The sequence below is a fragment of the Lacerta agilis genome, chromosome 5, assembly GCF_009819535.1.
Source record: "Lacerta agilis isolate rLacAgi1 chromosome 5, rLacAgi1.pri, whole genome shotgun sequence".
NCBI classification, from domain to species: Eukaryota; Metazoa; Chordata; class Lepidosauria; order Squamata; family Lacertidae; genus Lacerta; species Lacerta agilis.
In genome coordinates, this window is record NC_046316.1 from 89,683,337 (window position 1) to 89,699,863 (window position 16,527).

Consider the following 16,527-nt stretch of genomic DNA (forward strand, 5'->3'; position numbering starts at 1 on the left):
GAGCTGCTTAAGTCTCTCTAAAGCAAAGAATTACAAGATGATGCAGAATCTGTCTTAGTTTATTACACTGGTATGTCTATGAAATAGGCCAGCATTCCTTGCTTTATACAATACTTATCAGAACCTCACTTTCCATTGCCTTTTATCATTCAGAAATTTCATCACTGCTTCATGCAAATTAGAACGTAAACCAGGTGGCCCCAGAAGTTCCTGCATTTTACAGTGTCAAAATAAAGTGAGATCTCTGGACATCTCTACCATTTTGACTTTTGAAGAGACATCTGAAGGCAGACCTCTTTGGGAAGCTTTTAATGTTTAATATATTGTTGCATTTTAATATTCTGTTGGAGGCCGCCCAGAGTGGCTGGGGAAACCCAGCCAGATGGGTGGGGAATAAATAATAAATTATTAAATTATTATAAATAATTATCTGATACATTGGTAATTTATGCAACAAAGAGTGAAGTTGCAGGTATCACATGAGTTTTCTTATAACTTTAATCACTCCACACTGTTTTCAAGGATATAAATTGACTTCTGTGTGATGTCGACAAAGTTTAGATCTTTCCATGGAAGGTCGTCATGATCAAATTTCACTTCTCATTTAGGAGACAAATGGATGGCAGGTGTTGTAGAAGGATAAAGGACTTATTTTGCTTCTGGCCACCCTGACCCGACAGGTCAGTTTCTCAGCCAGAGCAACAAACCACACCTGAGCATATCATGAGACTATGAACAGCCCTGTTGTACAGTGTCAACATTTAATAATAATTATAATACCTTTATTGTCATTGTACAACATCTGTGCAATGAAATTAAATGAGCCTTTAGCTTTTTCTAATCAAGCATGTATCAGCAAAAAGTTCAGCATCTCCCAATGAAATAAATGTTGCTATAATTCACCTATTATTCCATCAGAAACGAACATAATAACTAACTGTGGAGTTTGTTGGGAAAGCCAGCCCCACGGTAACTCACATTGTGTCTTTCACAGTGACTGTCCCTGTTCTTTGGAACAGCATTCAGAACATGACAAGCACCCACTCACTGTCCTTTCCAGAAAAGAAGTGAATACATTTTTGTTTCAACAAGCTATTCCAGCCGGGTGAAAAGGTCTCTTCAATAGATGTATATTTTGTATTTTTTTAACCCATATTTAGGGCCAGTCCCCACTCTCCCAGATGAGTCCGTTCCAAAGAGAGAGAGAGAGAGAGAGAACCAAAATAGAACTAGAGAGAGGGAGAATGTACAGATGCACACTTGGTATTCCTAAGGGTCTGGGTAAATGTTTCAGCACCCAATACTGGGGAGCAATAGTGGGTGAGGTCTATAGTCCTGCCTGAGAGCTTCCCATGGGCATTTGCAGTAGAGAGGATTTTGGTGTGATCTGGCAAGGCTTTTCTCATATTCATTTTTATTACATGAACGGTTGGTACAAAATCATTTCCCAAATATTTGTGTCACAAAATCAGTCTTAAGATAGCCTGCATTCTCATTGCAATTCATATAAATCAGTCCTGTCCAACTGGTAGATCCCCTGCTGAACCTGGTCGATCGCGGGATCAATCAAAGTGGGCAATGAATGTCCGCATCCTCTCCAAAAGCTTGGTCAATCCACCCCCCAAAAGCTTGACAACTCTGGGCAATCCTTCCCTTCCACCCACCCACCACATGCATGCTCCTCCTCCCTCCAATGACAGTTTTTTATACTGGGAGTAGATCACCGTCTCTTGGGAGTTCGATGTGCCCGATATAAACCACATTCCCTCTCATCTTTGTGACCCATATAAGAATGATTATAGTGTTCGATTGTATAACATGACTTGCAATCACATTCCAAGGCTTCTTGCATATGGTGTCACACCCCTCGTTGCTTATTTGTTTTTAATAACTGAGTATATATAAACAGAGAATACTGCTGATGTCTCTGAGGAAAGCAAAAAGCCCTTAGGGAGAGTTGAACCTGACCAGGCAACCAAGAAAGAATTAAGGACAAAGAGACAGCAAGAGAAGGATGGAGATGTGGGCATTTTTCATTGCTCTGCTGGTGGTTCTTCTGATTCTGCACTACCTGAAACAGCTTTGGTCCCGCAGACATTACCCTCCAGGACCTCTCCAGCTTCCTCTCGTTGGAGCCATATGGAGGTTTGCATTCAAGATTGATGAAAATACTCTTGTTCAGGTACTTATTGTTTAGTAATAACTCAGTCTGATGTCAGCAATTGTTTTATTTATTTCCCCCAACAATTGTGATATTTCAGCTTAAAAAATAGCATGGGTTAAAATGGTAAATGCCACAAGCCTCCATTGTCAGAAGCTGTAAGCAATACAAATAATGGTAATAATGAAAATAATCAAAACAATATAAAAAATACAAAAATTCATTCCAGTAGCACCTTAGAGACCAACTAAGTTTGTTCTTGGTATGAACTTTCGTGTGCATGCACACTTCTTCAGATACACTGAAACAGAAGTCACCAGACCCTTATATATAGTGAGAGAGTGGGGATGGGTATTACTCAGAAGGGTGGTGGGAATGGGTGATTGGCTGATAGGTGTGGAAAACCTGCTGATGACTGTTAACAACTGCAATTGGTCCTACAGGGAAAAGAAAGGGGTGAGATGGCTAAAAATAGCTGTATCATGTATAATAGTTTTGTCATGTATAATGAGATAGGAATCCAATGTCTTTGTTCAGACCAGGTCTCTCCATGGTTTTAAGTTTGGTAATTAGTTGCAATTCAGCAACTTCTCTTTCCAGTCTATTTTTGAAATTCCTTTGTAGTAAGACAGCTACTTTGAGATCTTGTATAGAATGTCCAGGGAGACTGAAGTGTTCTCCTACTGGTTTCTCTGTCTTGTGATTCCTAATATCAGATTCATCTCCATTTATCCTTTGGCATAGGGTTTGGCCTGTTTGTCCCATATAGAGAGCTGAAGGGCATGGTTGGCATTTGAAAATAATATTATGAAATAATACTATGAAAATAATATTATTAATAATATTGAAAAGGACAAAACCATATAAAAGTTGAAAATACAAATTAAAAATCACTGATAAAAATATTTGTTGTATACTGTTAAACTGAGGAAGGAGGAGAGAACACCCTCAAAAGAAGAATGGTTTATGAAAATTTTGGACTATGCAGAGATAGCAAAAATTGATAAAAGATACAAATTTTGAATCTTTTAAAGAAGACTGGAAATCCTTTCCAGTCTATATAAAAAGTTATTTCCCATATGCAAAGACCACAGTGGGGTTTGAAGTGCAAGAAAACAGCAGAATATATTAAGAAACATTATTATTACAAAAAAGACTGACTACATAATTTCTCAGCATTCATTCATGGCAGCCTCACTGGAGGGACTAACCTGCATGTGAAACTAATGGCACTTGGAAAGGAAGTCTTGCTACCACTTAAAAGTTGACCTATAGAAAATACAACAACACTTTATGTTGCCTTGGGTTTCCCCCTGATGATTTCACATAGCTACCCATGCTGCCATTATCCTATTTTGTACGGTTTTGTGCTTTTCAGTATTAATCAGAATCTTGCCCCTTTATACTACTTTTAATGTCATTATGTGTGTTGTTTCTGGCTGCTGGTTGAAGGGCACTTATCTCCAAAACACAAAACACAAGAAGCTGAATTAATAAAACAGCTTATTGCAATATGCTCTTGATCTTGTCTTCCTTCTGTTCTAGAAGGCTGTGTACTTCTCGCCTTCCAATAGAAGGAAGGGCAACAAGCTCAATTGGCAATGAAACAGGAGCACATCAGCCTTCCCCAGCAGCAGTTCACGTGTAACTAGAGAAGACAAGAGACAAACAGAACAGGCACCTTTCCACTGCCTCCTCCGCAAGCATTTGCCCAGACATGTATCAGCAGAGGCAACATGGAAAGGAGAGAGTAAAACAAATGGGTTGGAATTATTGGAGGGAGGGAGGGAGGGAGGGAGGGAGGGAGGGAGGGAGGCAGGCAGGCAGGAAGGAAGGAAGGAAGGAAGGGGAGGAGGAGGAAGGGAAAAAATGATTATGATGATGATGACGACGGCGATAATACCTTTATTGTCAATGTATAATGTACAACCTCTGCACAATGAAATTAACCGAGCCTCCAACCCCCAAACACTCAATCAATAGCAAGAGAACTGCACATAGTCAGAAGCTGCAGAGGGGAGGGAGGCTGAAGCGCACGTATTAAAGTTGAAATACCCAACTATGTTTTTTGAACACATCATTTCTCTCATCTCTTTTGACCCAAATGGTAGCTGGGAAAGCAACACGGAAATATTTTCACCCTATGGATAGGACATCTACCCGTTGTAGTACTGTCTGGATTCCAAGCAGTGAAAGAAGCTCTCATTGACCACTCTGAAGAATTTGATGAGAGACCGCAGACTCCTTTCATTATGACTATAGCTAAAGGAAAGGGTAAGTAGTGAAGAATGAGAATTTCTACAGGTATTTTCCCAAGATGAAACATTTAAAGGGCTGTCTAGAAAAACAGAACAAAGGTTCTCTATTATTGCTGCCCACAACAGGAAACGGGTTACCTAGGAGCCTACACCTAGGGGCTGAGGTCATTCATAGGGGCTAGTCCTCATGCTATTAAATGACACAATTGTTTGGGTGTATGAGAATCAGGCTTCAGCACATGTGAAGATTTGGTTGATTATGACATCTACAAAGAGATCAAACTTTGGCCACCTCCTGAGAAGAGAAGACTCCCTGGAAAAGACCCTGATGTTGGGAAAGATGGAGGGCACAAGGAGAAGAGGACGACAGAGGATGAGATGGTTGGATAGTGTTCTCGAAGCGACTGACATGAGTTTGGCCAAACTGCGGGAGGCAGTGGATGATAGGGTGCCTGGCGTGCTCTGGTCCATGGGGTCACGAAGAGTCGGACACGACAGAACCACTGAACAACAACAAGAAGCACAAAACACTGCTTCTCTCAGCAAGCTCTTCCAACATGTTTTGGGCATGGACTCGTGGCAAATATAACATGTGAACTTTGTAATCGCATAGTTACTATCATCATTACAAATTATGAATTTCCTTTTGCATGTATGTCTTAAGGCAACTTACAGAGATACAAAAACAGTTTATATGCTTTTAAAACAGTGCAGAAAACCCCCCTAAATATGGGTTAAAACTAGCTCTTGCATCTGTTTCCTTATCAGAGGAGCATATTCTTTCCCACAATCAGAGAGGTAAATTTCAATTTGCAGTTGGCATTTACACCAAAGGGACAAAAAGTTAAAAGTTAAAAGTAATATAAAATGATAATTCTTAACAATCGGAACAACCTTATCAGTTTAGAATATTTATTAGTTGGAAATAATAAAAACATGCTTTTTGTTTTGCTTTGTTTTCCACCTGTTAATAGTTGCCTCTTCTTGTGCCAGCAGATCTCACTTTTTGCTGATACTGTAAAGTGCAGGAACTTCTGGGACCACTTGATTTCTGTTCTATTTGGGAAAGCCAAAACTTTTGCATGAACCAGTGATGAAGTTTCTGAATGATAAAAGGCAATAGAAAGTGAGGTTCTGATAGGCATTGTGTAAAGCAAACAATGCTGGCCTGTTTCAGAGAAATACCCATGTAATAAACTAATAAACTAAGACAGATTCTGCATCATCTTGTAATTCTTTGCTTTAGAAAGACTAAGCAGCTCTTACATGCAAGGGCATGAACTTCAGTAAAAACAGTTTGTTCTGAGATGGCAACTTTTCACATTGATTTCTGTAATTATTTCTCATTGATTTTCCATAGGTATTGTATTATCAAATGGTCACACCTGGAGGCAACAGAGACGCTTTGGTGTAGTTACTATGCGAAAGCTGGGGCTGGGGAATAAAGGCATGGAGCACCAAGTAGCAGAGGAGGCCCATCAGCTTGTGGAGGTTTTTGCACGTTCAAAGGGTATGTGATGATGGGTGATGGTACTGAGCTGGCATATGGAGATCTATTGGTGTACTACCTCTGTCCTAATATAGATCCCAGCAGTTTCCCATGGCCACCATGAAATCCCACTCTCAGTATGAACACGAGCAGCTGAATTAACTTGTTGTTGTTGTTGTTTAGTCTTTTAGTTGTGTCCGACTCTTCGTGACCCCATGGACCAGAGCACGACAGGCACTCCTGTCTTCCACTGCCTCCCGCAGTTTGGTCAAACTCATGTTAGTAGCTTCGAGAACACTGTCCAACCATCCCGTCCTCGGTCGTCCCCTGCTCTGAACTAACATAACTTTATTTTGCAGGTCAACCACTTGACCCCTCCATGCCCATCACTAATTCAGTCTCAAATGTCATATGTGCTGTGGCTTTTGGGCACCGGTTTGCTCTTGAAGATGAAAGGTTCCAGAAGCTGATGGAAGCCGTGGATATTCTCCTAAAATTTGCATGTGGCTTCGTTCATTCTGTGAGTAGTCATTTCCATTCCTACTAAGTCAAACAGTTCTCCCTTAATACCACACACCAATATTTTGGAATAGAGATTTGGAGAAGTGAGATCAGGTTTAAAGTGATCTGAGATAAGGGCTACTTACGATCTCACAGCCTGATCAATTTCCCATGATTGAGATAAAACACACACAAAATTCCCCTCCCACAAAAATAAAAAAAACCCACAAAGGAAGACTTTGTCCACCACAGGAGACTCTTTGGGGAAAAGATGGGATAAAAATGAAACAATGACCTTCAGAACAGGTCATCTAGAACCCACCAAAGGGAACAGAGGTGAACAAAATAATCTTCTCAAGGAGGGAATTACATAGTTTTGTTGCCATCATGGAAAACATAATTGTGTCTATTCTCTACAGACTTATCAGTGACAATCATGATGGTGTCCATGGTGAGGCCCCTGCAGCCACCACCTTGGCTGGATATATATATATATTTTAATGCAATAGAGACCAGCAACTCAAGCATTATCCCTATTCGAAACAAAATCGAAAATTCTTTCTAGTAGCACCTTAGAGACCAACTGAGTTTGTTCCTGGTATGAGCTTTCGTGTGCATGCACACTTCTTCAGATACACGAAAGCTCATACCAGGAACAAACTCAGTTGGTCTCTAAGGTGCTACTAGAAAGAATTTTCGATTTTGTTTCGACTATGGCAGACCAACACGGCTACCCACCTGTAACTGGAATTATCCCTATTGCTGAGGAAAGCAGTCCCCTTCTGTATGACCCAACTAAACCCTTTATACAAATTTAAGTTGAGTTCTCCACATTTCCACATCCATTCCTAATCCGTAAAAAAAGTACTCATGAAATTTACTTGAATTTCCCCGCATCCCTATTCTCCACCCACCCCCACCTACCACAAAAGGGCACATACTTGTTCCAGGAAAGGTCCTGTGATTGTGTCCAGTTTTGGAATGATGCCTGGGAGCTGGGAAAATATTTTGAGCCATAGTTTTCTTTTACATTTTCAGCTAGGGATAATTCACAGAATCCAATCATTGTGGGATTCCAGAAAAGCTATAGACACCTTTCTTCTTCTTAGTGAGACTCAAACTAATATGCTAGCCCTGAAGAATAATGCAGATAAATTTTTTTTTTAAAGTACTAACCCAAAGCACAAACAATGTGACCAAGCTTCCTCATGGTAATGGCAGCATTTCTGTTATCTTTCATTTAGCTTTATGAAATGCTCCCATGGCTCATGAAACATCTCCCAGGGCCCCACAAGAAGGCCTTGTCCTGCACAGAGATGGTGCTTTCATTTGCAAAGGAGGAGATAGAGAAGCATAAGGAGAATCAGTCTCTGCATGAGCCACAGGATCTCATTGATTTCTATCTATTTCAGATGGAGAAAGTAAGTATCTGCTTGAAACTGAATGCTGCTCATCCAAGGAATCATTATATTCCATGTTATCTGTGCACCAATATCTCCCCCACCCTCCCAAATTCCCTCATAGTCATTTTAATTGCTAAATTGAGTTGACATCCTTCCATAGGCATCTAATAAAATAGCCAGGAAAGGATAGATATTTTCATGTACAAATGTGAATGCGAATGACATAGCTGTCAAGTATCCCGTATTGGCCAGGATTCCCCCATTTTTAATTGCATTTCTCGCTGCTGTCCTGGATGACTCAAAAACCCGTATATTCCCAGGTTGTGTGAGAAAGTGGATGGGGTGCTTTGGGGCAGCACCCCAAGAAACCTGCCGAGCAATGCGCTGCCTGCCCCGCCCCCCTGTGGGGTGGGGCGGGGCACGCTGGCCGGGGCCGTGGGTGTTTCCGCCCGGCAGAGCCGGCCCCTTGTCTGGGCGGAGGCGGTGAAATAGAGGCGGGAGGGCGGGCCCACAGACGGGGCTGGCCCGGCGGAGTGACCTCAGCCAGGTAGAGCGAGCTTGGGAGCCTCATGCGCGCTGCTGTCGGGTGGGAGTGAGAAAGACGAGGCTCCATTCCGTGCCTCCTGCCGCTTTCGTGCCGAGGCGCGCCTTCGGCATGGCTACGCGGGTGCTGAGCATGAGCGCCCACCTGGGGCCCGAGGAACCCGTCTTCGCGCAGCTCAAGCCCGTGCTGGGCGGCCGGGGCAGGGTCCCGAGGAGATCAAGCAGCAGCAACCAGGTGCAGGAGCCAGGATCCCCAGCGAGGAGATGGCGCAGGTAAGCCCAGGGCGCGGTTCATCAGGAGTGGAGCCTCGGCATCTTTTCCCATCGGCATTAAAATATATAATATTTTGCCGCGTTCCAGCTGCTCCGCCCACTTTTGCTTCTGGCTCCGCCCACCACTGCCATGTGACTGTCATAGGTGAGGCTGCTGATCCCTTATTTTGAAATCCGAAAGTTGACAGCTATGGCGAATGAGTATCTGCTTCAAAACTGTAGACTGCTCATTCAAGGAATCATTATATTCCCTGTTATATGTGAATACTAATCCCTTGGCTGGAAACCAGTACAGTGGTACTGGTCATAGGAATGTAGAAGCCCACTCACCACGATAAGGTGATGATCCAGCAAGTGACGGCAGCAAGAGTAGGGCGGTGGTAGCAGCAGCTTCCCATTTCACCTCAGGCAGTGTAAGAGGACACCCCACCCCTCATGAAGCATGTGTGGGTGGAATGGGAATAAGTGGGGGAAAGAAGATAAAGTAAGTGCTGAAGGACAGATTGTAATGCATGTAAATGACATGTCACTTTCTGCATTTTCAACACCAGAGCAAGAATGACCCAGATTCCACCTATAATGAAGAAAACTTGGCTCAGTGCATTTTTGACCTCTTTATAGCAGGGACAGAGACAACCACCGGTTCTCTGAAATGGGCCCTTCACCTCCTGGCAAGTCATCCAGATATCCAGGGTGAGAGAGGAGAGCCAGGGCTTCTCTTGATCACTAGGGTGGAGCATAAATCTTTAAAGGTTTCATAACAGAAAGAGTTAAAAGCGAGTTTATGATGCAGGTTTTGAAAGGCAAAACATTATTGAAATAAGTTAATGATTTTTACTTCCTTGTCTGGAAAGATCAGTTTTTCCCACCAATATTTTCCTGCATAGTTTCTGGAACCTATAAATAACAGAAGCAAAAATGTAAAATGCCCAGATTGTCCTGTCCCCATAGGCTATTTCCAATCTATGATTACTGGGGCAGGAAGAGATGGTGGGTCTGAATGTGTGGTGGAATTGGGATAGAAGAGGGTTGGGGCAGTGGATGGGCCTCCGTTGTGAAACTAAGGTGAGTCAATGAAAGGTGTTCTGAAGGAATGGCTTAGTGTGGCAACGGGCAGTGCAATGGTGATGAGTCAGTCGCTCTAAGTCACTTCTTAGGGTTCTTGCGAGCATGATAAGCTGGGACTGGGGGAATCCATGGGCCTTGCCCTATATTGACTGAATGAGCTGAATAGTCATGTAACAAAATAAAATGTCTCTAGGAAGTTTATAGTTGGAGATGAGTTTAATGGCAATGCTCCATCATTTGTAATCATGGAAGCCTACAATTGTAGGGTTGGAAGGGACCCCAAGGGTCTTCTAATACAACCCCCGGCAATGCAGGAATCTCAACACATGCTCCCCCAAACAGGTTGATACCATACCACAACCTGCTTTGCTTTGCAAGTCTGCTAGCAGTTTCTTTATGCAGCAAATGTACAAGAATGTCCCTGCTGTGACATAAGTGACTGAGCCTCATTCCTGCCTCTCCATGCTCCAGTAGATGAGGGATGTGGGTAGCTCTGTGGTCTAAAGCACTAGGCCTCTAGTGCTAGCTGGTTGGCAGTTCGAATCCACATCAAAGGGAGAGCTCCTGTTGCTCTGTCCCAGCTGCTGCCAACGTAAGCAGTTTGAAAGCATGCCAGTGTAAGCAAACAGGTAGTGCTGCGGTGGGAAGGTAATTGGCGTTACCGTGTGCTCTGGCACTTATCATGGTGTCCAGTTGTGCCAGACGTGGTTTAGTCATGCTGGCCACATGACCTGGACAGCTGTCTGTGGACAAACGCCAGCTCCCTAGGCCTGAAAGAGAGATGAGTGAGGCACCCCATAGTCACCTTTGACTGGACTTAACCATCCAGGGGTCCTTTCCCTTTCTCTTTATATGAATGATGTTAGCCAAAGATCAGGCGAGGAATCAGAATTAATGAAACAAAGTAGGAAATATTGAGGGCCGTGTGTGTGTGTGTGTGTGTGTGAACACATACATACCAGTCAGCCTTGCATCACAGCCCTTCAGCAAATAAATATACATCTGAAATAAAATGCAGCTTTCAAAATAAAGCTTCTGTTTCCATCATTCTCTTCAGATAAAATGCACAAGGAAATAGAAGATGTTTTAGGTTCTTCTCACTCAATCTGCTATCAAGATAAGAAGAAACTGCCCTACATCAATGCTGTGATTCATGAAATGCAGCGCTTTAGATATGTCCTTTTTTTTGGGTTGCCTAGGCAATGTGCAAAGGATGTGAAGCTGCGTGGTTTTCTCATTCCCAAGGTATAAAAGTGTGATACAGCTGTACTCCTGTAGCCCAAGAGCAAAGAGCAGCAGAAGGTTGCATATTGAGAGATGCAGCCAGCAATACAGGAATTCCCTGTCTAGTCAAAAATCTGAAGGGCAAGAGCAGGAGCTCCATCTGCAGACATGTTTCACCATTGGCAAGTGCCATTCCACGGGACATTTGGGGCAGGGGAGGAGCATGTAGTGGCCAGAGGTATCAGCCTGGCTGTGAGCTTTCATTTTAAAAGAGGTGGGGGAAGGTCCTCCTGTGTTCCTGCTTGTACAGAAAGTTTTTACGGCCACCCATCAAAAAAAGATAATAATTCAGATCAGTCTCTGCAATGATTAGTCTCGGGATAGTGTGGGATAAAAAATAAATAAAAAGTATTGATTTGAATGTATCCCAAGTCAATTGTTTCTTCTTTGCAGGGGACTATTATTTTTCCTGATCTGCGCTCTGTTCTTCTTGATCCAACACGATGGGAGACACCTGCAGAGTTCAACCCAAATCATTTCTTGGACAAGGATGGACAATATGTGGCTAGAGAAGAGTATTTGCCATTTGGTGAAGGTAAATGCAGAAGACCAAGTGATGTTGTGATCTGTAGATGTGCTTATCTGTCTGCTTCCAGGAAATGACATCAGCAACAGCACCTGAGGGAGTTGGCCAGAGCAGAAGCAGCGTCTTTCTGGCTGGAGTGGCACTGCTGGTCAGCAGAATGGGGCAAGGCAGTGGCATGTTAAGGGGATTTCTGGGTTGGTGGCTTGGGACCAGAGCCATAGCTAGGTGACCTTGCGCCCCTGACAGAACTGTCCAGATTGCACCCCTTAGCCATGCATAAATTAGCTCTTCTTTCCGCCTCTCCTCCAAATCTACCCCCCCATTCAGTTCCCTACACACATCACCTTGTATTGAATTCTTTCACATAGAATCCAATATTTAATTTGTTACGTCTTAATAACAGGTTTCTGCAAGCAAATAACATTTAGAGGCCAATTGACAGTTTTTAAAATGTAATTAAGTTGTAAAACAATATACAGATAGGCCTAAATGAACCATGGAAAGGCCTAAATGAACCATGTGATTGGTTCCACAATGATAACTTTATATTGTAATTCTATTCACGTTACAAATTCTTATTCACATTAGTTGTTATTTGAAAACTTTTAAAAAGTAAAGTTATTCTAAGGCATGAACGTGACCTTTCGGAAACATATAGGACTTTTATTCTCAAAATATATTGTGCTTTCAGTGAACCCTATAGTGCACGTTTCAAATTAAATTAGCTGATGCACATCTATGTTGCTCCCTCCTTCACAGTGGAGCCATACTAGGACACAGGATCACAGTCTATTCATCTGAAAGAAACTCTGGACAGTAGTCAGCTCAGAGAAGGTTGACTGTTGACATTAATGAACCTCACTTAGTCATAGTCCTTCATTTTAATGGGTCGACTCTGAGTAAAGCTTAGTTAACTACCACCCTATTTCTACCACTCCCCCATCCCTCTTTCTTTGTGCAAAGGCTATTCAACCTTGCAAAACAATATTTCTATCCACATCATATGAAAAAAAGCAAAAACAGCTAGCAATGCCTTTGCACTGTGCAATTCCATATAAATAGATGGTAGTCAGAAACAAAACCTTTCCCTTTCTCAGAAAGGCTACTGGATTGCCGATGAGCCCCCCTGCTTGGAATGTTTCATTTCAGACAGGAGATCACGGGCTGATTTGTAACTTAGCCAGTTTTCGCGAGGGCGCGTTTGTGCGTGTCCGCAGAAGTCACACACCAAAGCATAATAACTTAACTGTTGATGCTCAAGGCAAATCTCCACTCTCTCCGCTCCTCTCCCGCCTGACTGTTCCTCCCCCCTTTTCTTTTTGTTCCCCATCCAAGTGTTTGATCCACCCTTGGAGCGAATGCCCTGCGTTGCCTTCCAGTAGCACCTTAAAGACCATCTAGGTTTGTTATTGGTATGAGCTTTCGTGTGCATGCACACTTCTCCAGTTGGTCCCTAAGGTGCTACTGGAAGGAATTTTGTTTTGTTTTGTTTTGAATACGGCAGAACAACATGGCTACCTACCTGTAACTGCTACCCCAAGGTTGCCGTTACAGGTAGGTACGACTGAACAACAACAACGATTTAGTGGAGTGATTGGAGCATGCATTCTTCAGATGTCCAGCAAAACCAGGTAGTGAGAAAGGTAGAGGTGGAGGGGAGAGAAGTGCTCTTAAGCAGCCAGGGAGGCAAGCAGCGTCCCTGCTACCGGTGGCAGCAGCAGCGGCAGGACCCCCTATGCCTGGGATTCCGAATGGTCCATTCCAGCTGAGGTGAGAAAGCGAATGTGCTGTCCGAGGGAGCCTTGCTGTGCTCCTTTCCCCTCTGTTCCCACTGTGGCACCGGGATGCGGGATCCAGCTGCTACTGCTAGGGAAAGAGAAGGTGACATATTTTTAGCCAATTTTGCACCCCCTCCACCTGCCTTGGGACTCACATGTGCACATACAATTATGGGGCCTCCATCACTTACCACCTGGACCTCCCTACATTTGCCACCCCTGCCCTGTCCCTGAGAGAAACACCACTTCCAGAAACAGGATATTGCTGTTCCCTGTCCCACATCACCACTGCAAGCTATCCAACTTCTTTTCAGGCAGCAATGCTGGTTCCTACCAAGGTGAAATAAATCTGGCAGGATAGTTTGCTCCATGGTCTTAACCCCTTTCTGCATTGCTGATTTGGGCAGTTGAGCAAAAGACACAGTCTACTTATGGAAAAACACACTGATTCCTAGACCGTCTATGGGCCGGATCCGGCCCCGGGCCTTAGTTTGCCTACCCATGTCTTAACCCCTTTCTGCATTGCTGATTTGGGCAGTTGACAAAATTTACCTTTCATTTTTTAAAATCAAGTTTTGTAGAATGTTTTATACGTGAGACACAATAAAAACCATGCTAATCTGAAAGGGAAAATAGAAAAAAGATTAGGAAAGGAAGAAAAGATATAAAGGAAATTACAAAGTCCTCTATCAAAATTAAATCTCCATCCTTATTCTGCACACAGAAAAGTGAGCCCTCCCAGTTCTCACTTGAGAGCTAGACCCTCTTACCGCGGCTTCTAGCCCTGGGCAATCCTCTCTGCCCTGCCTCTCACACAGGGCCTTTCATCTGCAATCCATCCTTTCCTGAATGTATCTTCCTTGATATGTGATAGGGAACTTCAAATTACAGAACAAAACTTAAGTATAACAAGAAGGAAGAAAGGTTAGCGATGACCATGCTGGGAAATTGACAGCAGCCTTGATGATTTCCCTGTCCTAACCATGTCTATTTTGCCAAAGTGTTATGAAGAATGTTTATAGCAACAAAGCAATGAACACAGGAAAGTAAATTATTGCTCACTTGCTGCCTTCTCCTTGTCTCCTCTTCAGGGGCTCGCATTTGTTTGGGAATGCAGCTGGCAAAGACTGAAATATTCATCTTCCTGACCAGCCTGCTGAGGGCATTCAGCTTCCAGCTGCCAGAAGGAGTCAAAGAACTCAGTAAAGAGGCATCATTAGGGGTTACAGCACATCCCCATCCTTATAAACTCTGTGCAGTTCCCCGTTGCAACACATAAGAAAAAAGGAAAATATTAGGGGCGGCACCCCTGCTTCCTCAGTGACCCCTTTGCCACTCCTGACACATGAACACCCTAGCATTTCCCCTTCCCTTCCCATCCTATCCCATGCAACTACTGATGTCTCTTTTCACCTTTGCCACTCCATTTCTGAAGCCACTTCTCTCTTATTTTCTGCAGCTCTGCTTTGCATCCATTTTCCCCTTCACCCCATCTCCTCCCTTTCTTCGGGCCCTTTCATGCCCCTGCTTTCACCTTCATCCCTATCCCCATGCCTCCTTACTCCCTCCTCTTTGATGACTTCCTTTGCATCCCCATTCTTACTCTCGCTCCCCTTCCCCCTAACTTTTCTCAAATCTCCCTTACACACACATTCCCACACCTCCTCCCCTCTCCCTCTTCTGCAGCCCCCTTCCAACACCCCCCCCCCATGCGGAGATATTGAGATATGCTATTGTATCTTTGTGAGGTTTGGAGCTTTCAGGGTTAAATAAGCTCAACAGTTCCCCCCTCCCACAGGGAAGATGTGTCACAACATCCGGGGTATCTGCTGTATGCGAAGCCTATGTGATTTATGTGACGCACTGTTTATTTCCTGGTCAGTCCTGCTTTCGCTTTTGACCGGGCGACACATCTTCCATAAGCCTGGGAGAGAAGCTCCATGATTTATATGCCTGTAAATAAAGCTTGCTTGACTTGAAACAAGCCAGACTTTGTGGAAGTTTATTTGTTGGCAAGAAAGGCACACATACCATTGCGCAAGAAGAAGTTTGAACAACTCTGCAAAAGTACTGGAGAAGCAGGGAAACACAGCAGGAAGTGTTGCTGGACACCACTCCAAATGGTATACTGGTTTGGAAGCTTTTCCAGTTAAAACCAAAAGCTCCTAAGAGCAAGACTGTCAGCTTCTCCAATTGAAGAAGGTTAACTTCCTTTGATGGATACTGTACATGTATGCTTGATTATAAAATATATACTTTATATCACTACATCGACACCAGAACTTCATATTGAGGACCACACATGGTATTCCTAAACTTGGCGACCCCTTTGCCACTCCTGACACATGAACCCCCTAGAAATTCCTCTTACCTTCCTTTCCCTTCCCATCTCATCCCATGCAACTGCTGAGGTATCTTTTCCACTTTGCAGCTCCATTTCTGAAGCCACTTCTCTCTTATTTTCTGCAACTCTGCTTTGCATCCATTTCCCCCTTCACCGCATCTCTTCCTGTCATTCAGGCCCTTTCATGCCCCTGCTTTCATCTTCATCCCCAGAGGCGTAGCAAGCCCAAGTGGTACCCGGTGCGGATTTTTTTTTGTCACCCCCTGCAACATCTGCCCACACCCCTTAAAGTCACAGTGAGTGTTTTGCATTCCCCCACAATGCTTTGCGGCATACATGCAAATGAGGTGCTGCAGAGCATGGTGGGGGAAACGCAAAATGCTCACTGTGACTTGAAGGGGTGTGGGCGGATGGTACCCCAGGTCCAGGTGGAGGGAGTAAAGCAAGCACTTAAGCCCAAAGCCACTGGATTTGCTGTGGCTTGTGCTTGAGGCTCTAGGTCGAGGTGCCAAATGTCACCCTTTGAAAATGGCACCTTTGTGCCCCCTGAGAAGGCAGTGCCCTGGTGAAATGTGCCAGAATCCTGGGTGGAGCCCTGGCTGTGCAGCACTGTGCTTCTGTGGCTCTTCCCAGCAGGAAGGAAAAAGCAAAGTGTGTGCTGTGTAAGCCAGCTGCTGCACTGAGCAACTGAGTTGTGGGGTAGGCATGCTGAGAGTCACCCCCCTCCCTTGGAACCCGAGGCAGACCGCCCCCCGCCCTCCTAGTGATGCCCCTGTTCATCCCTATCCCCAGGCCTCCTACTCCCTCCTTTTTGACAACTTCCTTTGCACCCCCATTCTTACTGTCGCTCCCTTTTCTCCTCCCCCTCCCCTCTACTTTCCTCAAATCTCCCTTACACA

General features: G+C 44.0%; 1 protein-coding gene across 2 annotated transcripts; it reads left to right on the forward strand.

Annotated features, from left to right (window-relative positions):
* The first annotated feature begins 1,943 nt into the window (after window positions 1–1,943).
* Window positions 1,944–15,072, forward strand: LOC117047539 (cytochrome P450 2J2-like). 2 transcript variants are annotated; one of them, XM_033150813.1, is made up of 9 exons: window positions 1,944–2,182; window positions 4,273–4,435; window positions 5,780–5,929; window positions 6,268–6,428; window positions 7,654–7,830; window positions 9,180–9,321; window positions 10,754–10,941; window positions 11,374–11,515; window positions 14,376–15,072. In XM_033150813.1, the coding sequence occupies exons 1-9, from the start codon at window positions 2,015–2,017 to the stop codon at window positions 14,561–14,563; spliced, it is 1,479 nt and encodes a 492-aa protein (XP_033006704.1). In that variant the 5' UTR covers window positions 1,944–2,014; the 3' UTR covers window positions 14,564–15,072. The 2 variants fall into 2 exon arrangements, with proteins under 2 accessions (XP_033006704.1, XP_033006705.1); XM_033150814.1 differs by lacking the exons at window positions 10,754–10,941; window positions 14,376–15,072 and having other exon boundaries at window positions 11,374–11,506.
* The last annotated feature ends 1,455 nt before the right edge of the window (window positions 15,073–16,527 follow it).